At 41.5% G+C, this 26,390-nt stretch overlaps 1 protein-coding gene across 10 annotated transcripts in view; it reads right to left on the bottom strand.

Annotated features, from left to right (window-relative positions):
- Window positions 1-25,491, bottom strand: part of LOC111933501 (uncharacterized) — a 72,187-nt gene extending 46,696 nt beyond the window's left edge. For 2 of the 10 annotated variants that reach the window (XR_015274592.1, XR_015274591.1), the window contains exons 1-3: window positions 24,116-24,278; window positions 23,761-23,858; window positions 23,003-23,044 (exon numbers count right to left, since the gene is read on the bottom strand). Coding sequence is in view for 6 of the 10 variants with exons in the window: in XM_086844296.1 (XP_086700422.1) it covers window positions 1,250-1,443; window positions 23,003-23,044; window positions 25,281-25,365 (321 nt within the window). In the remaining 4 variants the exon portion in view is untranslated. Of the gene's footprint in view, window positions 1-1,161; window positions 1,444-17,664; window positions 20,155-20,684; window positions 20,756-23,002; window positions 23,045-23,230; window positions 23,859-24,115; window positions 24,279-24,954 lie in introns of those variants that run through there. The other 8 variants (XM_086844294.1, XM_086844297.1, XR_015274590.1 and 5 more) reach the window with 7 other exon arrangements.
- Window positions 25,492-26,390: the final 899 nt, after the last annotated feature.

Here is a 26,390-nt window from a genome sequence, read left to right as displayed (position 1 = left end):
TTGTTCAGCCAGGCTGTTATTTGAATCAGCTCAGAATTTCTAAAATAACATTTTCTGTTACAGCTGTAGGCTTGGCCTTATGCACCACTGCACCCAACGCTTTGCTCCTCTTCCCCGAGCAGCTGCCATTCCCTCTGGAGTACTGGCAAGCTGCTTTCCTTAGAAAAACCATCAAATCCCTTGCTGCACTCAGTAAGTGCTTCTCATCATCAGGAATGGGAAGTGGGACTTAATTCCCAACCAGTTTCCCTCAGTTGCTGCTCTGCTGGAGCAAACCACAGCAGTTCATGCTCCCTGGGTGTTGGCCAGCTAGGCAAAAAGCCTGAAGAGACAAGCAGAGCAGCACAAACAATTCCCTGCCTGGTGCATTATCCTCACTTTAATCCAGTATCCTGTTTATTTTCCAGAATATTAAATTCATGTCCTGCTTCTCTGCAGTCAAGAGAAATTTAGACTGTGAAGGTGGATCTTTTTCTGGGAGTAAGCCAAGCCAGGAGTGCCAGGCCACTTGTTCTCCTGCTCTAATTTGTTGACATATATGTACACACTTGCAGAAGACCAGGCTTGGCAACAGCAATTTGCAGTTTATAACTCATAGATGCAGAAGTGCTCTGAATAACAGCTCTGTTTGCAGCATCAGCCAGGCTGCTTCTCCAGCCCTGGTGCTTCCAAACACCACGTGCAGCTCCAGGAAGCCCACACACCTCATGGACAAGGCCTGTGCTTGTCCTGTAACATGAAATAACAGAATACACAAATATGTGCAATGTCCCCTCACAAACACCGGGCACACGGAGAGCATCATTTGCCACCCATCAAATAGCAAGTCATGATAGAGATTTTTTTCTCTCCACCCATTTCCAAGCTCAAAGAAATTGAGTTCCAAGGGAACAAAAACATTCACAGCCCCATGACAAATTCAGCACATGTTTGAAAAATGTGTAGATGAGGATTCTTGAAGATGTTTACATACTTAATTTTTTTACATTTTCAGATGAGGTTCTCTCAAAAAATACTAAGATACATTAAAAATGAGTGTTAAACTAGATTGAAATTATATTTCTAAGAATTTTTTCAGAGAACAGGGGTTATGGTGGTAAAATAATCCAAAACCGTATTTTGTTTCTAGGGGGAAAAAAAGAATCAATTGACACCAAAATAAGTATTTACTTTTTTCCCCATTTTATTGAAAAGCACATACACAAAGTTTTAGTATAAAAACTGAATTGAAAGACAAGCCCAAAACCATTTAAACAAACTCCAGCTTTTGAGCAGCCCTTTCTAACATCAGTCTATAAGCTACTCTACCCTCTTTGAATCCTAAAACCTCTTCAATAACCATAGAACTCCTAGGCAGGCAAATATACTTCTGCAAAACCTGAGCCCAAAAGAGCAGCAGGTTAAACTTCATGCTTGAATTATCCCATGAATGTACAGATGCATCTGAAAAAAACAGATTCACTGCAAAGTTGCATTGGACAGCTTGGGAGGCCACATAAAAATCTCACCACTTCCTATGGGCAAACATTACCTCTCCAATCTCTATTCCATGGAGCCTTGTTTGGAAAAGGTGTGATCGCTACTCTGGCTTCAAATGTATACAGCACTCAGATGTATTTCTTCCAGACTGTGTGATGAGGCCACTAGAGCATTTAAAAATGCAATTCTGTTCCCAAGAAAACACTGTATATTTGAGTATGGATAATGCCTCAGCAAACACAGAGGGAAGCACATGTGTTTCCAGAGGAAGAAGCCTTACATCTACACAGCTGGATGCCTATGGCACATCACTTATAACAGTCAGCCATGCTGCTCCTAGAGCTGCTTTTCACATACACTACAGGGTTAGATATATAGGACTTTTTTGTCTTTTCTTCTGTTTTGACAGTCATTCTGAAGCATTACCTGAGTTTAAAGGAGTGTTTTTCAAGCCAGTCAATTTGAAATCAGATCCAAGATCAACAAAGCCAAGTCCTTGAAGGTACATTTTTCCAGCTGACACACAAATACACCTTCTTTCCTCACTAATTAGAGCCAGGTTGAACTTTAAGTCTGGCTCTGCCATATGCTCACAGAAACTTCAAAAAGGCAGGTAAAGGCACAGAATTATTCTCTCTGAACCTCTGGCTAAATTGCTGTTTCCCCCCTCCACTCCCCTCCTCATGGTTGCTAGGAGTACACTTGGTTCTTTTTGCTACAGATCACCATATTCTTTGTGTCACTTCACATATCACTACTTTCACATCCTTGAACACTTCAGTGAAAATATGTGGAAATTGTAGTCATACCCTCAAAGAGTTAAAAGGGGCCATAATAAAGGAATCCTTTTTAAAAATCTTAGACTCAATGACAGTTTGGGCATACACCATGCTGCTCTCCAATTTTCCCATGTTACCTGAGGTGACTGTGGTTCACCAGATGTTGACCACTGTGAGCACCACATACACCACACTGGTACCACAGGACACACAGAAGGGCAACTCACAGACAGCTTCCTCAACTATTTTTGCTGTGCATCAGCATCTACCCACTTTTAAGATGATGCAAGCTGGTGTCCAAACTGTAAGGTACCCTACTAAGTTGGAAAACATCATTAGTTTGAGGCAAATAAGGTACAGCTTTTCCCTGGAAATCAGCTTATTGCCACTGGAGGACTCTGCACAGCAAGGATAATGCTGCACACAGTCTTTGTGTTTCTCTCTTTCAGGGTGAATAAATATGTACATACATAAATCAAGTTATAGATACCGCTTATCTGCAATGCAGTCAAGAACTGTATCTGCAGTACATAAGAGAACACTCAAACTAGCTTTGGGCTAGGCAGCTCTTACCCATTTCAGTAAGACTGCAGATCCCTGGGATCCACCAGGACCTGCACAAGCCCCTTCTGGATCTCAAGCTTGCTCTCAATAGCTCAGACCATGCTTCAAAAGCATGGCTGCTTTCAGAGGGGAGCTTTTCCACATCAGCTGTCCTTGAGTCTTCACAAGGATCAGTCCTGTCCTGGACTAAAGATATGCTCCTACTAATCCCTTAAAATCTGCATCTTGCTTTTCCTCAGAGAAACTGACCCTGGACATGTTTGCACGACTCCTCGTTTGCACGTGATACTAATGCCACAGTTGATCACTTGGACTGGAAAAACAGGAATCAGTTTAATAATTGTGCCTGAAAAATACTGGAAGACTTCTACATTCCTGTTCCTTATGAACATATGGTCTAGCAAGATGATGTACATTCCTGCAGAACTGCTCAAAAAGCTCCCACTTTCTTTCCCACTGAGCCAGCAGCATCAATAGTAGACCAGAGACAACCATCTACTGACCAGAGATGACACTGCTCCTGTTTCCCAGGTCCTGACACCAGGACTAAGATTTCAAGTCTAATTGCTTAAACATGAACCCTAAAGTGTTCCAGCTTTTCAGAGGATGCACCAATTCACATTCAATCTTCTCAGACATCATACAGCAAATCTTCATATAGGAAAGGTTATGGTTTTAAGGAATGCCATCAATGCAATATACAACTTATATAATTCTTTAGAAGCCAATCTCTCATTGCAATATCGGTTTCTACCAGTGATAGAAGTGTCACACACTCAGTCACTCTCACCGTTCATCCCTTCTCTTAATTCCATTATTATTTTGGCCTCCCAACTGTTTACAATAATTCTCCTATCAAGATCAAAAACTTAAAGCAGCCAAGCACATTTTGACACTGCCTTTGAGCTGTGCTGAAGAAAGATTTATTTCAAAAGCAAACCTAAACTGCTTTCAGGGACATATTTTATAGAGTCGCTTCATCATCATTTTTTGTTGTGTTCAAACAGAGCTACTCCAGTAAAATTTTGTTTCATGTCTTACAAAAGCTCTCAGTAAATCATGCTAAATTAAAAAAATAGTTAATAGAAGCCTTGAAATCATGGAAAGGGGCGATGAGAATTGTCCATGTGACAACTTTAACTATGCTAAGACCTGGACAGTGACAGAAGTCTTGCCCATCAGAGCTCTAAATACTAAAGAATACAACCAACAAGAAAACACTTATAAAGTCAATATGTTCAATTTCACCCAACTTAATGATATCTTCTGTGGGTTGCAGAATTCATTTCTCTATTTAAACAACATATTTCACAAATAATTAAATTCCAGATGTCCATGAACATAGCCAAGGACCAGTTATGAGAAGTTCAACAACAACTACAGGAGTTTCTACTCAGGTTTACTGCTATAACCATTTCATTATCCTCAGTAACACCAAAAGTTGGAACTTTTAGCGAAGGAAGAAAATGAGACTTCTTGTTTTTGCTGGCAAACCCCATAGCAGCCTTTCTGAATTATTCTGGCCTGAGATGGTGGTCAGACTTCCCATGAATAAAAGGATGAAGCTTACAACAGAGAACAATGCCCAGATGAAAAGCAGTATATGAAGAATAAGTTATCAGAAATTAGGGCCAAGCATATCTTCAGGTGATTTCAAGACAAGTCATTTTAATTTGAATTACTTTAATATCACTGAATACAAAATCAGCCCTAGAAGATAAAAGGACTCTGTTCAGGGCAACATTAATGCAGAGTATCTCTCTCCCTTCAAGGAAAGAGAAAACCTATATAGTTTTTTATAAATTATGTTGTCTGCCTCAGTTCTTGTGGATTTTCACAGCATACCTCAGTTTTGATGTTTTTTGGGCTTGTTGTCATTTCCCCCGTAACCATTTTCTCCTCCCTGGTGCGTAATTAAGCATTTCCCTCAGACTATGTTGTAAATTAGATTTTCACTTGAGCCATTCTTAGCTATAAACCAGGAATGAATCTGGGATTGTACAAATAGCTTATTTATATTTTGCCATCTTCAGAAGAGACACAGCCTGGAGGAGGCCACTGCATTGCTCATAATGCTTTTCTCAGAGCTCATCTAAAGGGCTCAGGAAGCTGCGGCCTCCACAAAAGAATTCACAGGGATGCTCTGCTGTAGTTGGAGAAAGGAAGAAAACAAATCAAACTTTTAATGATAAACTAATAAATGGTGGGTGTGACAGAGAATGGGCTTGAGAACTACTTGTTTTACAGTAGAACTATAATAACTATATCCAATTTTGTAAAAAACTGAGGGAACAAAAAAGGAAAATTCTGAGAAACAAAGCCAGTTTTCCATTACATATTTGATGTTTGGAAAGCAAACAATCCCAAGGCAGCCTTGGGACAAAACAAATCAACAAAACAGTTGATTTCTCCTTCTTCATCTTTACAATAAAATAAAAAATAAAATTTTGTGGCCTGTTCTTCCCAGAGTCCCAAAAGTTATCTGTTAGCAGGTCAAATTATTCTTTCAGGGAGAGGACAAGAAACAAAGCCACTTACTCTGTTATGCATTACTAATTAGCTCCAACTTGGGGGGTGAGGGTTAGCATAGTTTGGCAATGCAGAAACCGTTCTGACAAAATATTCATTGAGGCAAGCTGTGCAAATGCTGCTGCCAGCCCACAGACAATGGCTCCATTGTTCTGCAGAGCGTTGATTTGGGAGAAATCTCAGAGGAACCAGCAAGGAATAAAAGGTGACATTTTTGCAAATTCAGCTCACTTTCTCTGCTTTAAGGGTGGCTTTCTTTTTAGGAAAGGATGTTGAGCTGTGCTTAGTGCCCAGGCTCTGTTATTGTAGGCAGTTGCTGCTTTGCCAATATACTGTATGCTAATATCAATCTAACAACCTAATTCAACTAGATAAAGCAAAGAAACAAGCCCTTCATCGTGTTTAAAAAGACTTGAATGAAGAAGGAAGGTGAGAAGCATGTGATGCTGAGTTATGGCATTAAGTACTTAGACATGCCTTTGGAAAGCTCTACCTCCTCTCCCCTACTGCCTTAATCCCAGTGTTTTCAACAGTGACCATGAGGTCAGGTCTGCTTTGAGGCACAGAAGAGTTTCTGTAGCACTGCAGGGAAGTAGGTGGGACTGATACAGATCCCACACTGGAGTATAACACCAAGAGTCTGTTAGCAACCCAGAAGGATGGGAGTGTTCCACATCCATAGTCTTTGTTCTAACAAACCTGGAAGAACTATGCCTTTCGGTATCATAAAGAAATAGTATTTGCAAATTTTGCCTTTCAGGCCCCAGCTGGCAGGGAAAAACCCACATTATTTCTTTAGTTGCCTCTCATCAATAATTTATTAGCATAGTAAATCACACTATCCATTTCTGAACATCTTTTTTCTACTGGAAGGGAACACTGTAGACTTACAGGCTCAAAAATAGTAAAGTTAGACTTAGAAATTCACCCAGAATAATGCAAGTTCATCTGCTCAGCCCATCAGCACAATATCTACTTTTATGAAAGACCTTAAAGAGATCAAAAATGAGCCAGAAAGCAAACAATCAAACCTCAGCAAGGCCATGAGCAGCATTCACTGGAGAGAAAGGAAGAAGAGAGAGGAAATGGATGCACTGTAAACTACAACAGTGTATATGCAGTGTGTACTTATTCACAAGAGTTTATGGTCAACCAACAGATCCCCTTCCAGCAATACTGCAGCACTCAGCCTCTTCCCTTTGTTTCCAGTTTCATTCCCCTTACACACCTTTCCTCCACCTGTTCTTCCAGGCTGCCTCTCTCTTTCACATATTTCCACAAAGTAAAACACATAGATGCTAAACAGTTCAAATACAGAGATTTCCCCAAGACACTTCACAATGGGTAGCTTCTTAATGATTTTATGGTTTTGAGTGACTGAGCCTAGATCCCAGACCAGATGTATTGCCTGTCAGGTTCATCATTCCCAGGAGTTTCCAGACACAGGGCTGCTGGAACAGGCAATCCTACACAGGAGAATCCACAACGGCTGACACAACTACCAAAGGGAATTGTGCCACATGGTTGCTGCAGAGGCTGCATCAGCTTCCTGAAGATTCTCAGAGGGACTTCTCTGCTGGGATTCCTTATGAGCACAGAACCACCTTCAGTCAGCTGAGCAATTTACAGTGTCCAGCAGGGTAGAAAACTGTATAAGGACAAAATCAGTTCCATGCACAGAATCATCCCATAGGGTTAGGTTTGGACCAAAGAGTATTCTTCTGAAAGTGTCCTTTCTATTGCATCTAGCATGAATCAATTGTTTGCATTAATAATTATCACTCTAACTGGTGTAGGCTGCTGGGCCTTATTGTTGTTATTTTTTAATCTGGCAACAGTATTCTAAAGTTTGAAAATACTGTATAGATGACATTGTTTAAATACTTGAACATATTTCTTCTCATGCTTTTACATGGACTCACAGAGGAAACTGAACCAGGTACTGTTCTGACTTCAGTATTTGTCTTGCATAAATAAACACACAAAAGTGAGATTTTCTTTTTAGCTTACTCCTAAATCTAATGCTACCAGCCTCCATGTTAGACTGCATTTACTTATGTTAACCATTCTTCTCTTCAGTTTTAGGGAAATAACTACAAAGGCAAAAGCCCCTAGTAATGAGTAGGTCCTCCAAGCACATGCTGAAACAAGTGATTTCTGTCTCCAAATTCTCCTCTTGTGAGTGGGATTAACAGCTCAGACCCCAAGTCTTATATTCACCATACATCCTATTTTACAACTAAATGCTTCCCCCTTTAGAATCAGCCCCATGTTCCAACAACTCCACAGTGTAGCTAATTGGAAAAAAAAAAAAAAAGTAGAAGAAAGTAACATTGACTGTGAGTGACAATTTAATGTGGGATTACGACTTGCAGTGCTTATTCTGCTGTTATTCACAGACTCAGATTTGGCTGAAAAGCAATTTTCCCAGAAGGTCCAAACATAAGAGGTCTCTTGAAGTGTCCTTTGAGGCATGACAAATAAAACATGGAGTATTTCAGCCAATCCTACTTTTGGCCAACAAATTATCTTTGTTGAATTATCCCAAAGTCATATTCTAGAAGCAGTCTATGGTCCTAAAAAAACAAGCTGGAAATCCTTTTATCTGAACGGGTTTTTGCAGCAATTATGCCTATGTTTCTAAAATACATTCAGCCCTTCAAAACAGTCATATAAATTGTCTTCCAGAAAACAGCACTTTTACACACCTACAATTGCCTGTACATTTCTTTGAAATTATTCAGCTGATTAATACAGAGAGGTCACAGCAAGCACAACAGCTCTTCAGCTAATGTCCTTAGCTTGAAGGCTACACTAATTTTGTGAAGCCTGATGTGGAGACCTTGTGCCCAAATGCTTTCCAACTATCTTCCAGCTGGATCAGATGTTACAATAAAATACATCATTTCAACCTATAAATTTTGTCTTTTATGCATAAATAAGTGCAGGATGCCAGACCTACCAGTGTAAGGATTACCCAATCAATATTTTTAAATATGAAAATCAATACACTAAGGATGCCAGAAGCATAATTATTTTAAACAGTAACTGGAAAAAAATAGCTTCTAAGACTGTGTTACCAGCCTTTTGACACATTTCTAGCAAAGCAGCAACTTGAAAACATTTGGCCTTAACAAACTACAAGGAACAGTTTGTTGAAAACTTGTGCTCCCGTTCATATCTCAGGTATGTAGTGTGGTTTTTTCTACCCTCAACCCCCTCTTTTGTTGCTCCCCAAATCTCTCCCACCACAAGCAGAAATGCAAATAGATGCAAGATGTAGCAGGCACACTGTTTCAAGTGCCAGAAGAAAACTTTGGTGTGAATAATGTTGAGGGCACCTGGGTTATAACATACTCTGTCTGGTAACATGTGTTAAAGACAGGGAAAAACTAATAGCTGCAAATCTCAAAATAGATCTGAACAGCCTATGGTACAATAAAACCCAATCCTTGGGATCTGCTTGTCATCATAATTCCCATTATCCTTATCAGTAACGCGCCAGTACAGGGACCTTAAAGATAAAAATTCCCCATTAAGCAATATTAAACACACTGCTTAATCTGCAATTTCACAAGTTGGTTATACAGCTCCCCTGTGAACTGAGCCAGCTGCAAGCTGAGGCAACACTTTTACCTAAAGGTTACCAGTGTCCTGAAATTACCCCTCCAACCTTCTGTCCTGCTACCTCTGCTCTACCAGATTAAGAGGCCTAAACTTTCACTGGAGACTGCCCTTAACTAAACACGTCTCAAGACACTGGCGCCTCACGTGAGGTTGTCAGTACAGTGTATGGTGCAATAAACCCATCATCTTCCCACTCCTCCTTTGCCATGAGGCCTCTCGGTACCGAGGTAAGAAGATTCAAATGAACTAATACTGATAGAGCAAGTTAGCAACATAGAAAAAAAATATAATCCTAAATATCTAATAGTAGTTTCCAAAAAGCACACCACAGCTTTTGGGATGAGAATGGAGAGAATAAACTAATGAAAAGTAAATCCTTTACATGACTAGAAGTCCATTAGAACTCAAGACATTGAATGGGGGAAAACCAATTGTTTTGCAATTCACCAGGTTTAAGGTGAGGGTTAGTATTACTGTTAGGGTTGAGAAAGACAAATATACTAAACCTTCAAGACCATTAGGCCTAAAAACAGCATGCCAAACCGATCCCAACAGGGCATCAACATTGCTGCTCCTACGGATTTCTGATCTGGACCAGCCATGGTATTGGGTTTGGTGTCGCTAAAGGACACAAAATGATTCACATGAACACCTTTCAGTGTTAGAACAGGAAAGAACCCATCTTTATTCTCCAACTCCAGTATTTATAGATTCTCAACAATGACCAGGGATTGGATAATTAAGTTACCACCTTCCCAATCACACTGGTTGTGTGAAACGTCCATCAAAAGATGTTTCTTAGAAGGAATGTGATAAACAACTTATGTTTATAGAACTTTCGTGGGAAAGTAACTAAAACTATGAAAACATTATCAGAAGGCTTTAGTTTTCAGGGCAACAGGTTTGGGGTAGGGCTAGGTTCAGGGTGAAGATTGAGATTAGGGTTAGGGTTTAGAGAGTTCAGTATCAGATACTCTCAGTTAGAGAGGTCAGGGAGCACTGGGGCAGGAACCTGGTGCTGCAAGCTGGAAGCCACAAGCTCCAGAAACAGCCTCCTTTGATAAGCCTCCAGCAAGCTATCAGCACAATCTTTAACAACACAGTCAGCAGGAGAAACTAGAACAAAACTTGCACTTATGCTATCACTCTATTTCACTATCCCAACACCATGTCATTTCACAAGAGCCTGTGGGCTTCTCCCCCTTGGGCAGAGGGTGTGAACTCCAGTATATGATGTGAAGTATTATTATTGTATAAAACCTGTGAAGCTTTATTCAAAATTGTAAAAACCCACTCAAAAAATGACCTTGGGAGAATCACCTTGGCAAGCCTACTCCAGCAACAGTGTTCTTGAGCCTGTAGGCTCTTTGAATCTCTTAACCCTAACCATAACACTAATCCCAGTCCAACCCCAATCCTAAAGCCAACATCATGGTTGGTTCAGATGAGAAAGATGCAGGAGCAGCAACACTGATGCCCTGCCAGGATCACCTTGGCGTGCCCTTTCCTGCCCCAGCATTCTTGGAGCTGTAGGATATTTGACTCTCTCAGTCCTAATCCTAAACTTGACCCTCACCACAACACTAGCCCTACCCCAAACACAAACCCATGGCTGGTCCAGATCAGAAAGCCATAGGAGCAACCATGTTGACGCCCTGCTGGGATAATTCTGGCATGCCTATTCCTGCCCACCAGGAGTGAATTTGTGCTGCAGGCACTGGGTGCCTTGGAAATGCCACTCCTTTGTGTGTAAGAGGTGTGTGTAAAAAAAACCTGCTAAGCTTTGAAGAGAAGCAACAGGCAAAGCTGTTACAATACGTGCTTAATTCACAGCAGTGATTGCACTACAACACCACAAACTAAGGGAAGACAGCAGAAGAAACCCCTACATACAGACATTTCCAGAAGTGTTTTGAAAAATTTGGTTCTATATATTGCTTCGATAATGTAGAGCTGCTTAATTTTAATTACCATCAGGGCTCTGAGAGCACAGATGGATGCCTGTTAATTAAAGCTAGCAGAGCTCTGTGTAAATTCAAAGAATAAAACAAATAAATATTAGGCTCACAAGAACATTCAAAGTAAAAAATGGTAATGGTTTTGGAAGCAAGGAAGGAAATTGTCAGTGGAAAACAGCCAGCAAAGATAATAGACCCCTGCTAGCAGCTGACCATCACTATCAACTCAGTCTTATCAGGAAGCAACTTCTCAGCCAAGTCTTCAGATTAGAGGGACAGCCAAAAGCCAGGCAGATATAATACAGATCTAGATCAATTTAGTCAGGTGTTTTCCAAAATCCAGTGGCAACAGAAGTAGTAATGCAAGTTAACTCTTCTGAGCAGGAACAGAAAATAAAAATAAATTTAAAAAAAACTAGTCAAAATGCATGAAACCAGAATAAGCAGCCATAGAGTACCAAGAAAGATCACTGCTATGTTTTCAGTAAAAAGGTGTAAAATGGAAAAGCAAGGACAATGAAACATGGACAGTTAGATCAGTCCCCACTACCAATAGTCACTGCTAAATTTCAGCAACTGAGATATCTATACTCTTTTATACTTAATTTAGAACTCCAGAACTGAAAGGTTCATAGCCCCAAACACTTAAGTTTTTCAAAAATATGAAAGAAGGAAGATTAAAGTGGGACAACTTTTATAGACACTGCTGCATGATTTCTTCTTGACACTGGAAACAAGGACATCAATTCTAAGGATGGATTCTTGCTAGAGTCAATATCTGCAGTCATCAGCACATCTCCTAAAAGATGTCAGCAAATAGCCTGAGCCTGGAATTACTTTCAATAAACACAAGCCTAATATGAACCAAAATCATCACAATATCACACCTCCAGCATGGCAACAGACTCAAGATGTCACTCCACAAACTGCTCCGGGATACAATGCGTCAGCAGAGCCCCACAGCAGCCCCTCAGTTTTGTGTTTTTTCATAGATTTAGCAAGAAAGGATCATGTTGTTCACAGTACAACCCAAAGCAAAATCCTCCCTTTAACACTTTTTCTGAGCACAGGTGTGACAACTGCAACTGAGCTGTGCTAGAGAATCTGCTTCTGAAGAGAAATAAGCCAAGGAAGACAAACTTAATATACAGAAATAGATGCATGAATGAAACAAGCTTCCATAAAAAGCCAACAGCAACAGACCAGTCTTGACAGGGAGCATTAATCACTTGCTTAAAATACAAAACCTGGGTAAGTGGCAATAATTTGTATGGTAAAGACAAATGATTTTCCAGGTGAACAATCCTAGTTACAGGCAGCACAAGAAAAACAAATAAGAGTCACAAATAATACGGGTTATAATATATATTACTTATAAAAATTAACTGCATGTTTATATTGTTATGTACAATATTTATTTATAATTTAAATAAATGCATAAATAATATTAATTAGTCTACAGATTCTAGCAAACTATTTAAAAATAAGGAAATGCCTCATCCTCTTTTAAAACATGTATATGGTTTTCTTCTCTACAAGAAACCAGCTATGGTAGGACTGAGATGCAATATCATGCCAGTGTCCTCAGAAGCATTAAAAAACCCCAAAATATCAACTGCAGCATCTTGAAATCTTACCACAGAAGAACTATGCAAAACTAAGCTCAAGTATGGCTATTTTAAGTACAGAAACTCTCGAGGTACAGAAACAAGGCTGAGTAATCACATATAGAAAGTACCCTTAAGAAAAAAAAATAGCATTGATACACAATGCAGTAATTTATTCCAGTAGCTCAAACATTAGAGACTTTCAAGACCAGCATTGTTCCTACTGATATTACCCACAAACATCCTCTTCAGCTTGTGTTAAAACTCTGCTGGAGAAAGAGAGGGAGATATCAGTAAAAGAAAGCATGAGACACTACAGATGGTAAAATTAATTTTAAAGAGAAATCAGACCCCTCCAGTCCTGGAAAGAGTATAAACACATGACTGCAGCCTTTTCTTTAGGCTAATGACCTCTGCTGAGAAGGAGGGCAGGACTGCAGAGGCAGAGCACGGTGCTAAGGCAGCTCTGCTCTCTGGGACCCACCTCGATAGGCACGTGCTAAATGCCTCTGGACAGCACCATTACTGCTCCTACGTGTCTCTGAACACAGCTGAACTTTGCATTTAACGTATGTTTGACATCTTAATGTAGAAAAGCAGACAAATAACTCACAAAAAGTCAAAAGCGAGGAAGACTGAAAACCTGCTAATTTGTCCAGCATTAAAGCACAATTTAAGAAATTTCCATACACAGCATTTGTAGATTGTCTGTTCTCAGCAGTTTTCAATAATGTATATATTGTTGTTACACAGTAAAGAATACTACCTCCACATATTATTTGTCAAATATTAATTATTGTGCCTTTTAAATTTGGTTCTTACAGAAATTATGTATAACTGTGTCATCCTATGACACTGCAGAGCTGTACAAGTCCTCAATTTCAGCTGCATCTTTGTCAGGCTATTTTGATTGTGCTCACAAATCTCAGGACTAAATGCTCCAGATAAAGGATTGGCACCTTATTGGTTCTCACCTTTGACTCAATCTGAAGCCCTGACGAGGCTGACTTCCAAATTTCAACCATTAACACAGACAAAACATTTAATTAGCCTGCCTTGTCATTCTCCCCATGACCTGTTAACCACTAACAAGCAGCAGTGCCCTGACAAACTCAGAGAGATGTCACAGATGCTGGGACAAGAAGTGCAACCTGGAAGATGTGGCTGCTTCACTCCTGGGGGAATGATTACATTTTACTGAGTGCCTAACACAGTCCTTGAAGCAGGAGCTAATGACCACATCAATCTGGATGTTCTAATTAGGTGGTTATAAAGCCAAAGTCTTTCTTGCCCACCCTTTTCGGTGCCTCATCTCAGCAGTAAGAGCTAGATCTGAGATATGCCATGACTTTACCCCTTCAAAGCCCCCTTGCACTGAGGGAATATCTACAACCAAGAAAGGAATCAACCTGGATCTCCTCCATGGGCACTCCAACAGGAGTCTTCCAACAAGTCATCGTACCAAGCACAGCCTGGGAACATTGCTCAGCATCCCTGCGAGTAGAAATTGCATCTGCACAATGTGCACCCCTGATGTGGCTCCCAGGAAAGGCAGGCAGGCAAGGCACAACTCTGCCCTATCATTTCCAGAGGTCAGCAGTGGCACCCCCCTGTTCGGTCTGCTGGAGCACCGTGTGTCTTGCCCTTCATGCCCGCAGAGGAGCAGTCAGATACTTCCACATCCAACCTGCCTTTCAGGGCCAGCCACCCTCATCTTCAGCTCTACACCACCTACACCGCACCTGGCCTGGTGCCAGGGACCCAAACACAGCGCTGTAGCAGCCCACGTTTGAACGTGCAGCACCCTAACATGTCATTTTACAGTACACAACTTCAATGTCAAGCTTGCTTGACAGGTTGCCAGCCCTGCCTCTCAGGCACTCAGCCCCTTCCTCCCCCCACCCACGCCTCTGAGGTGCACTGCTGCCTGCTGGCCGTGTGACCAGTGCTCACAAGATTGGTGACATAATGTAGGTTCAAAGCAGATTATTTTTAACTCAGACCCCCACTCACTGCTCTAATTTATGGCATAATATTACAGCAGTTGTATCAAGACAGTTCGTGGGGCAGGAAGTCATAGCCAGGCACAGGCAGAGAAGAACAGCTGGAGTTTCAGGAAACAAGGTTACTGCAGAGGCCAAGAACTTCAGAGGTGGCCAAGTGCCACATTCTGTCCCTTTTCTCCCCAAGATACAGGATATTTTCTTCTAATTAACCAGCAACCAGAAATTAAATTTACATATCTCTGCCTGTTTCTACTGAGTTCTTTTGCAAGTCAGCAAATCTCCTGAGTTAAAGTAACCTATTAATTCTAAGCCATGAATCCTCAAGGTCCAGAAACTGTTTCTCAGGACTCTAAAACAAGAAACTAATGTCATGCATTTTTAGGTTTAGTCAATTACAATACATTCGCTGGTCACAGACCAATATCTCCACTGAAATATTGTTTGGGATCCACAAACAGACAGGGTTTAAACCCACTGTTTTTAAGTAAATCTGTGCTAGCAATAAACTGGATTGCAGATTTTCCTTACCTTCTGATATCTCTGGCTTTCTAATGTCAGCCTCTCTACTGCCTAAATAGTTTTCCTCTTTACTGTTCACACTACAGCTTCATTTTCTTCACACAACTCTTAATCTTTCCTGCTGATTCAGGGCTGCAGAGCGTAGTGTCCATGCAGCTCACAAACTGGATGGACATAAATACTGGGGGTCACATCAGGGCTCCTGGCATCACTTGTAATTTAGCCATTTGATACATTTGACCAACCAACCTAAAAGCAATGATTCAAAGAATCTGAGCTTCCCTGCACAACGCTGTCACAGAAGAGCAGTTTGGATTCTGGCCATTCATTGCTCAAACCAAGCAGGAGACATGAATCTCCCTGCTAGTTAGAGGCATTAATCAGGTTACCCAACAGTCCCACACATAACAGCATCTTCCTATGCTCCTTGAGCACAGTAGCACCACATCAAGGAAGACAGTGGCTTGAACTATGTGACTTAGATCACAAATGAGCCACAATAAAAGCTGATGGCAAACAGCTAACCTGCTCCCATCCCAGCTTCATTCTCCTCCATACCTGCAGTCCAGGTTCATGGCTACACCAAGCACTTGTCCACGCATACATTTTGAGAAGGAAAGAAGACTACAGGCACTTCATACTGACAGAGCAGTGTTTGAGACCACATGAAGAGAGGCCAAGTTTAGATTAACTTCTTAAATAGCTCATCCCTAACCTATGAGGCAATCCCTCTGCAAAGCACATGAGCCAGGAGCACTGCTAGCTCTGCTGCTCTCAGGCACCCCCTTCCCAAGGACAAGAGAATCCAGAAGGCAGCACATCTGGTAGAGCTTTCCCAGGAAAAGAAATGCTGCTTCAGTGAAAGAAGGGCTCAAAAATGGTAGATAACAGGCCAGAGAAGGGACAGTACCCAACCCTAACATGGATCAACTGAAGCCAGGTGCTGCAAGCTAGTACTCAATACTCCGAATTTCAGCCAAAATTTCTAATCTAGTGCTAATGACCTGAAAAAGCACAGATGCCCATTGCTCTATACCAGCCTGAGGACACTGCACAAGCAAAAGTTTAATCTCAAAAAATAAATATGGGCAAAGAGAAATATTCCTGTTTACCAATTAAAGTATAATTTACATAACTAGTATCTGCAGTCACTCCCCCCCAATTGAAATTAAGAGACCCTTTCCCTCTCTCCCTCTGTGCACAGTGGATGTGCCTTTAATAGCTGTTGCCTTTATCTTGTTTTGAGTCTGATATGACTGATCTTTACTTAGTGCTCTAAATCAGCCCCGAATATACCCTTTGATAGGACAATTTTTCCCAATTATATCCATTACTGTTAGTCATCTGCTTCTTTCACTTATTCTGGATCTTCTCATGTGCACATAACATAAATGGAGTTTTGCCATTGATTTCAGCAACAATAAAGTGGGAAAAAGCATTAGTCACAACACAGCATGATAGCACCAAATCATAAGGCCCAGCACAAATGCTCCTTGCATCTAATTTATTTCTCATTACAGTGATGGCACCAGAAACTCAGGCTCTTCCTCTTCCAAGTAGCTCTGTGCAATGAGAAACTAAACTCTGCATAAGGCCCATCACAAAAGTGCCAAAAAGATTGTTCTGGGGGATATTGCAGATGAGGCATTTCCTACAAGAAAGCAGTGAGAGCCACCTCTCCAATGCACCAACGTCAGGCACTGTGAAAGCTTTCTGCTCCAACTCTACTCTAACACACTCATTTGCATTTCCCTCCTAAAAAAGTAAATTCTTCTAACTTTTAGATTTTCAAAGGCCTGAAGTCAGAAAGTTCATATTTGCTGACTTCAGACCTCATTTTTGAATTGGCAGCCAAAGGAGAGACTTGACAAGGTATACACAAATTAAGCAGTACTTAATAAGCTACTGCTATATAATGCATAAGTTCATACATTGCACAGTACTTTTGTGGGATTAACTGTTGCAAAAGGCACTGCCAAAACTCAAGCCAGCTATGTAGTCAGTACTCTAAACTACCAGAGTAGAATTCAATAGCACAAGTCCTATGAAAATACCTATGTATATATTGTTCTGTCCCAATCAAAATGGAGATGACTACATGATTTCAATAACTTAAAATACTTTGAACTTCTGGAGATGTGAGTTCAATCCAGAAATTCTTTTGCTTCTGCAGATTTAACAGTATTTCAGCACAAGAGTCTTCACTATCTATCTGCTCTGAACAAATATCAAGCATTTTGTGGGCCTGTTTGAAAGAAGTCTGATTGAAACAGTAGTTGAGTACCTAGTCCATTGCAATATATCAAATATCAATAAAGCCTTTTCCTGAAGATTAAGTTTCACACTTGGTACATGAGATGCTTATCCAGATACTGATATTGAAAAAACAGTTTCCTATTTAAGGCAATTATCGATAAGTGCTGCAAAAATAACTCTGGAATTGCCCCACTGAATTACTGTGGTAGTTTCAGATATCCTTGGAATGAAAGGTATTTCAAGGATAGTCACCTTGCTTTTCATCTACAAATAAATATGTAATTAATAATAATAACAATATTCACAAAATATGTACAGACTCCTATTCAACAATCCCAAGAAGAGTGCAGAGAGGTTTTATTTCATTGGGTTTTAAAAATGAAGTTCAAGTGACTTTACACAAAAACACTGTGGTACAAAAAAGCAGCAGACTCAATCTTAAAGCAGATACATAGAAAAAAAATAAATCTTAAAATTTGATTACTTGACATACTGATATACTGAATACTAGATTTAGAAAATAAAAACATAAAATCTGGAGTGTCCCTAACCATGGCAGGAGGATTGAAACTAAATGATCTCTAAGGTCTGTTACAACCCAAATTGTCGTATAATTATATAATGAACATAGCATTGCTTCTCGTGTTTTCCAGTATGCTAAAGAATTGTGATGTTCAGTATGTGTGCTATAAACTGTCTAAAAAATGCATTCCAATTTGATCTGCAGCCCAGTTCAGAAACACATGTAAGATTTGCTATGGTGCACATTGACTGAATTACTGATGTGGTTTAATTTGTGTTACAAGTGGGAGAGCTTGACAATAAGGAGAAAACAAATTACACAAGTTTATTGCACCCTCCCTTCTCGCTTACACCAAGGAATGATTACGAGAGTTACAGTCCTGGAAGATTTCAAGCGATGGCCGCACTGCTGGTTCAGCGCCCCCGACATGCGCCCCACAGAGCGGTGAGGGTGCACCGTGCAGACACGGCTGTTTGTGTGGCACTGGCACAGCAGCACAAGGTTCCTCTCAGGGGCCCCATCTGTCCCTGTGCCCCTTGGCCGGGCCCGTCACCACGCACCTGCTGCGGGGCAGCGCCGCACAGCGCGCCCGGCCCGAGCGGGTGCTCGCCGGTTCCTGGGAAATGGCATCTTCCTGGAGCTGGCAGTCAATGTGCATTAAAGATTTCACAGAAATTCGGTCTTGCATCGCTCATTAGGCTGCCATAGATGTTTAGTGCCTCACGGTTAGCTAGAAACAGCTTCATTCCACATTTGGCTTCCATAATCTCACTTTTCCTCTCCCTTACTCTTTCCCCAAACAACCCAAACAACCTTACCTATATATAACACTGGACCTGGGGAGTGTAGAGCTAGCACATGGCTACTTTGAATCATGCAGATTCAAGTAAATTTGGAGGAAGTACTGCCCTTTTTGGAAAATATTCATGCCAGAAATCCAGAAGAATCCATAACATCTGGTAATTACAAGAATCTGAAAATTATTCACAGAATCCATAACTCGGTCCTCCTCTAAGAAGGGAAATGATTAGGCAGTATTTCAGCTTGATTAGCCACAGGAAAATTCTTGATTTAAAAATTTGCACATGAGCAGAATCCAGTTACACGACTTCTCAAAGGAGAGGAAACCAATAAAGACACATTAATGTAGCCTACTGATAGGTATCTATATTCTTAAACATTCAGTATTCTAAAGTTGTAACTTCAAGAACCTTGTGTTGAAATCCTTTGGGATAGTATCTCTGAAACAGATTCCAGAGAGCAGAACTTTTTCTATGGAAATTGGCTAATCCCGAGAGCTTTTTTAATTAGCTATTTAATTCATGTATTTTTAAAATGCACTCCAGTAACACATTTGATCCTCATTTTTGTACTAAAACAAGGTATCACATCTTAGGCTCACATCCAGCACACTGGGAGTTTTCTAGAAAATACGGGTAAAGCTTTTCAGAAGAAAGATTTCCAGCCAGCTAGTCTTAGATTTGACATGGTTATGAATCTGATGAGCTTCATTCAGAAATATTCATCCTTCACTGAACTGAAAAGACCATTCATTTTTCAGCCCCATCAAATAACCAGCTGATTTTGTTATATTACCTACTGAACATTTCTGCTTCCCATCAGAAGAGCTAAACTTGCCATTGAAATAGAGGTACTCAGTAAAAATCAGACACATTGTCTAATGAGTCAGTGCAAGGCCCATTTCAGATGATGCCCTGCCTACCATTTCACACACTGAAATGCAAGGCATTTTGTGCTGAATATATTTAAGACTATAATACACAATCAAATCTCAATCCTGATTCATGGCAGTAATGGGAGCATCCTTTTCAGTCCCTTCAATCAATCAATCTGCATATTAAAGAATCTTTTCAAGATTTTAACAGTGAAAATCCCAGGGTGAAGAGTCATGGCCCCTCAGGGTAGCACTTCAGAAAACATATTCCAATAGCAAAAGCCTCTCTGTTCACATGCCAAAAATCAGGTACATGCAGAGGAAATAAAGGGGTATGGAGGGAACAAGGGTTGGGCTGCATCTGCCCTGTCTGAGGTTGACTTCCTGGTTTTCCTTCAGGGACTCCAGAAGGAGTATTGCTTCTGCTGTATGAATAGATTTTTCTATCACCTGAGCTGGTACTGAGGTGGCTGCCAAGGCCATCAGTTAACTGGATAAGGCTGTGATCCATTACTGAAACAAATATTGCATGTGAACTTGATAGATCAGCTGTTTAGCTTGTTGATTCCACTTCCCAAGCGGCTGCAGCTCTTCCCAAACTCACTGTATTGATTTTCTGACAACAAATGTCACTACAGTGAAATAATGATGAAACAGCAGATAAGAAAGCAGGAGTGCCAGATCAGCAACACCAATTCCCACAACACCTTAGAAATATTAGGAGTGTTCAGGAAGCCAACTGCTTTTATAAAAAAATCAGAATATTTTTTGAAATATAGGGTAAAATCCTGCCTTCTTTTTATGTGAAGGACCCTAGTTTTAGTATATGAGGTCATAGTAAATTCCTGCTGGGACCAGAAGTGTTCCTGTGACCCTAAAAGCTTCTTAGCAGGAAATTTGTAAACACTACCCTTGCTGCCAGGGCACAGATTGCTGTAAAACTGCATGTGAGAACAACTGTGAAACAATTGCCTGCCAGAGATGTTGCTAGGATGTGGCACAGTTCCAGCCTGGTGCAAGGTCTGGGGCACGTACTGCTCTGTACTTGGCTGCAGAGCAAAGCATGCAACTTACAGGGGCATCCAGGGCAAGATGAAGTGTCAGTGACCAAAGCAAGCCAAACCCCAGGAACAAGGCAAGGCTAAAGCAAAATTCAACACACCTGGAAGCAATTATTAGGTATTTCAATTCCATTTTGGTGTGGGGGAGGATACACTTCAAACACTGCTCAGCCTAACAAAAGGGAAGAAGTGTTGTTACAATGCAATATGCTTTATTGAAACAAGATGATATATCTATACAAAAAGTATATTTGCACCTCTTTACCTAGCCTCTCCTGTAAAATACAAACTTTGTCATGCCATACCTCAGCTCCCAGTCTTAGTTTTCAGAAATTCATTTTGAGTCTGCTGCCTGATAAGCTTTTGCCATTAGGCATAAAAATGAAACTTGTCTCCTTTCTCATTCTTCAGATACCACGTCTTCAGTGGCCTGCTCACGCACCACTTGTTCCCTAAATGCTTCACGTTAGCATGGAAATGCTTCCTCTAAATTACCTAAGTTTCTTTTTTTACTTAAGAGGGGTTTATGTGAAAATTAAATGTCTATGAGTTAAGACCATATTCTAATCCTAATGCAATAATACTTTTTACTGAGCATAGGTTTTTAAATTTGGAATGTGTTACATCAATGAACTAAATTTACCCCTGTGCCCTGATCCTCCAGCCACTGAGCAACCTCTTGTACCACTGGCCCTGCCCCTGAATGTGTTCATCACACAGGCCAAGTCTGAATAGTTGGAATGCAAATATATGCACAATTAGCAGCATTGCTGGACCATTTAAAAAACCTTCTGAAAACACATTCTTAAGTGATTCACTGTATTTTTATGGCTTTTCTCTCACAGCTATTGGCTCAAAAATCTTTATTATTCTTAGGGGAACTAGAGAGAAACCCAGAGCTCTTGGACACAGGCTCCCTATCAGGCACAGAGCCCTGTAGGCTGCTCATGGCTGTTTTAAGTCCTAATTGCCCCAGTCTGGCACTGTCAGGAACCCCCAGAACTGTCCAGGAGCCACATAAACTATTCCACCCATCCTCACCACAACCTCTCTCTGCAGAGAAACTTCTCTTATAAAGAAACCTCACACATGAGCTCTGAGCTGCCCCTCCCAGGCCACACTGTCACTAGAAGAGCTCAGATTTTGAGGCTAGGTACACAAACAATGAAGGCAAATAGATCTGCATCTGTGATGTATCCAGTGGCCTGAAAAAACAGAGTTCTGTACATACATAATGATGCCAGTGTGCTGCTTTTTTGTCATTACTACAATCCAGTAAATGCCAGGGATACATTGCTTTCACTGAAGTACCAGAAAGCCAAGTTAGAAACAGTAATAGCTCTGTATAATGAGTATTTACTATTTGTGTTAGAATAACCATATGTCAAACTAACTTTTTAGACAATAACATGGTCTACTGTGCCAAACATGTTATCATCTCCTCACTGCCCCACTTGTTCATCAATCCCCAGAGTACCCAGCACAGCCTTGTACCAAAGGACACCAGTAATATCCAGTGTGGGTACAGGAAGTTTATTCTCCATCTGGATATTACGGGATACCTCTCCTTCTCCCTCCACCCATTTAACAGGGAAGCAGAATGCCCATGACCAGCAGGCTGCAAAGCAAGCCCTTTACACAAGTCAGAGAAGAAAGAAGAAGGGTGGGCATCTTGATTTAGCTTCAGTAACCTAATGCAGAAGAACTCTGGGAACACTTGAAATAACTGTCTTAATTATAGAACAGAAGTACTAAATAAATAGTTATGAGGAATTTTTTAAAGCACAAACCATTTTAAATGCATCATCTACCTGTGCATTCAGCTATCCTTTCTCTAAAATTATGTTTAGATTTTTAATTTCTTCCATTTCAACTTCCCACAGGGATAAACTCAGCAGGTACCCAAAAAGCTGCTACATGATGCCTGTATACCCAAGGCAAGAAAATCCAAGGCTTACATGTAAGAATAATTTATGTCTATTGTTTTAACCAGGGGTTATGACATATAGGGATGCACATTCATGGTGCTCAGAGCAGTCAGGAGGACTCCAGCTGTAAGCCCACACATGTATTTTCTCAGCATCTCCTATGCAGAGACTGATATGAGTGAAAATGAGGAGCCATTACAAGTCACTGTACCAAGACCTGAAGCCAGCAGTGAGGAAAAGTCCATTGATTTCTTTATATGATTTAAGGAATCCAAGTATAGTTTACAGGCTGCACCACAGTCAAAGCCAGCAATTGTGAAATGTTAAACTTCTAAATAATTCTTCTTTCAGATAGACATGACAAAGATAAATGGCTGGCTAACTACTCAGAGCAAAACACTTACCCAAATTATTCATTATGAAAGGACTAATTAAGCCACAGGGAGCCTGATCACAGTTCTGAATGAGACGGGAGCAAGACAAAAGCTCACCTGCGCAGGAGGTATGAGATGTCAGGAGATCCATGTCCAGTTCTAAAAGAAGACAAACAGACATATTCTGAATTTATCTGTGACTGCAGGCATGGGACTGGACCAGAGGATACACTAAAGGACTCCACACTGAAACCCAACACGACATAAAAATGGCAAGGAAATGCATAATTTTGTTCTGCCAGTACACGTGTGCGAGAAACCACCAACTCTGAAGCCTCTCCTTACCTGTAGGAGATTTGCCTGAGTACTGGATATCCCTGAGGAGGTGGACATAGGCAGGTGTTCAAGTACCCAGAGCACAGCAGGAGATGGCACCAGGGGGTACAGCAGTACCACACAGCCACGGTGGTGTGCCAGCACTCCATGGCACAGACAGGAGCCAAACAGACAGCGCCCACAGAGCCCGACCCCACACCCCAACAGCCCAGACAAACGACAGAATCACTTATAACACCTCCCCAGATGAGTTTTCTGCAAGCTCCAGCCTCTCTCATCCCAGCACAAAACAGCCCTCCCAGAGCCCTGGTTGCTGGTGCCCAGCACAGCTCAGCAGCCGGTGCTCCCGAAGCAGCTCCAGGCTCACAGGCAGGCCTCGCTGAAGGGGCCCAGCAGCACCCTCACCCTCACAGCACAGCCTCCCCGCCATGGCTCAGCTCCATCACCTCCCTCAGCTGTGAGGGGCCTCACGGCCGCAGCTCCCACCCGGTGCACAGCCACCTGCACCGCTCCCGGCTGGTATTCCATGCTCCACCGACCTCCAGAGCCTCCTTAGTCCCAGCTGATGCTCTTCCATGTGCTTCGTCAGCTCTTTACACTGAAACGTGCCTGAGCACAGCAGCCCCACCACCTCTCCCTGTTGGAAAATACACTGATTTTCCTACAGTTTTAGCACAACCTGTGCTGTGCCCGCAACCCAGGGCACAGCAAGGCTTCAGCACTGGAAAGGGCTTTAGTTCAGGCACCTTCCAGCAGGGTCCAGGGGACCACAAGCACTCACAGCAGCCCTTCCCATCAAAGATGCTTCCAGCAAAGCCACACCAACCCCAAAAGCAGCTCCCCTCCTGCATTTCTCCTCCCTGGAGCCCACAGTCCCCCCGAGAGCTCTCTCACCTCAGCCAGCCTTCCCTGTGAGGCTGAGGGCACACGGCAGCCCCTGGCATGGGCACAGACAAAAATAACAAGGCACAGAGCAGACCTCGGCTTCCAGCTCGTTTTGCCCAGAAACAGTTACCAGTCTGTGAGGGGAAAGGGTTGAGCAGCACAAGCCCCTAACAACTTTCAGGTGTCCCTTTTCTATATCAGGTTCATTAGCATTCCTCATTAACACCTGTGGGGCACCACCTCCTGAAAGGCAGCGACTGCCCCTCGGGTGTAGCATCAGATACATTTCCTAGTTAAAGTAAAATAAAAGGAGGGGGCTCGTGTGTATAAATTGTGTCCTGGGATGAGGGTTCCTGGGTTGAAATAACCCAGCAGATATTCTCTGGGCAGTAGCCACAACACTGTACTTTTATACTGTGTATTTTTACCTCTGCTCAGCATGAATGAACATGTAATTAGGGACCAGACGTTAAACTCTTACAAAACCAAAGTGTTATGGTTAGCACGGGCTGCTGTGTGCTCATTCCTGTTGTGAAAAACAACAAGAGAGTTCTCTTTCCTGGTAAATTTTAAAAGGTTTAATAAAGAAGACAATAGAAGACAAAGACAATAAAGGAAAGGGTTAAAACAGACACTTTCAGGGTTGGCACTCTTGCCAAGAACAAGGTTGTTTTGGAAATACCTTTTATATACCATTTCTATTGCATCAACTTGATGCACATTCATAGACTTTATGTGTCTTCAAACTTTTCTATTAACTAGTTTACATTTTCCAGGAACTTTTTAACATGGCCACTCCTTGGGTCTATCTTTTTAGAGCATGCTTGTGGTTTTAATCTTCTTCTTACCACTTTCAATTTGGGTTTTGGCTTCATACTTCCACAGGCAGTGAGTGTTGATGACAGCCAGGTCCCCATCCTATGTTCACTGGAGGTTATCCTAACCAGGCAGGCAGTTCAAGCATACTATATCAACTATTACCACTTATGCCTAAGTTTTTGCTAAGAGCAGGAGAAGAAAAAATTACATTCATGCAGCAAAGCCATTTTAACATTATACATATAACATTCATCTTAATACTTGCGAAAAGCCGATATTATAATATGTATTTATAGCACTGTAGAGGAGCAGAGAAGCACAAAGAACTGTTTCTCACCCCTTACCACCACTGTACCTCTTTGAACCAGGTGTCCCTTAGCATTGACAGCTCTGGCAGTTTGTGGTGGAGCTACAGCCAGCGAAGCAGGTGAAAAGCGCATGAGCCCAAGGAGGTCAGCAGATTTCACCCCCAAACTCTGCTCTGGCAGCCAGACCTTTCTCACTGCTTCATGAGCTGAAAGACCCCCAGTGCCCCCAACCACCCCTGTGTGGCACTGGCAGGGTCTGATGTAGCCATCACATCAGAGAACCATTTAGATTCCAAAGACCTTTATGACTTCAAGTCCCCCCAGCTCTAAGCTGTGTCCCTGAGCACCACACCCATGTGTCTTTTCAATACCTCCAGAGCTGGGCACTCAACCACTTCCCTGAGCAGCCTGTTCCACTGCTTGGCAAACCTTTCAAAGTGATGAAATTTTTCCAAATATCCAATGTAAACCTTCATTTATGCAACTTGAGTCCATTTCCTCATTTCTTATCACTTGTTACTTGGGAAAAGAGAGGTCAAGCAGATATAAGGGTGTTCTGAAGAACAAAACTCAACCAACTAAATTAGTACACCTAAAATACCGGCTGACTGAGTGTGCAGGGTGTCTGATTTTAGTAAATTGACCAAATAATTGAAATCTGAAGGGCTGATCCCAGACCAGCAAATTTACTGGAACCACCAGTGACAAATAAGCAAGTCATGAAAGCTGCCAAGAATGATTCCCAAAGTTACATAAACACTAAATATGTCACTTTTCCATTTTATGTCTCCCATGATAAACTGTTATGAGACAGGCACATGGCTTGGAACAGATAATTGTTGATAACCCTGACTGGTGGGAGAAGGAACCATCTGGCAGATGGAAAACAAGAAGGTGCCAAGAATTTAGCAGACTAGGGGGCCTGCGAATTTATGCATAGAGGTCTGCAGAGAGGAATATTTAGACAAAAGTTCAGCAACTCTGTTTCTATCTATACACAAAACAAACTGGAACATCAAAACTATCCAAATAATTATGAAAATTATTCCTCTTAGAAATTCATCTTGAAACTGTGAGGGAAATCAGTGAATCTAAAACTGTGAACTTTGAAGTGAGGAATTCTTTCTGCATATCATGATTAATCACAAATGGTTACA

The sequence above is a fragment of the Cyanistes caeruleus genome, chromosome 10 (genome assembly GCF_971803275.1).
Source record: "Cyanistes caeruleus chromosome 10, bCyaCae1.hap1.1, whole genome shotgun sequence".
In the NCBI taxonomy this organism is placed as follows: domain Eukaryota; kingdom Metazoa; phylum Chordata; class Aves; order Passeriformes; family Paridae; genus Cyanistes; species Cyanistes caeruleus.
Note: the sequence above shows the minus strand (reverse complement) of the source record. Positions and strands in the feature narration are given on the sequence as shown.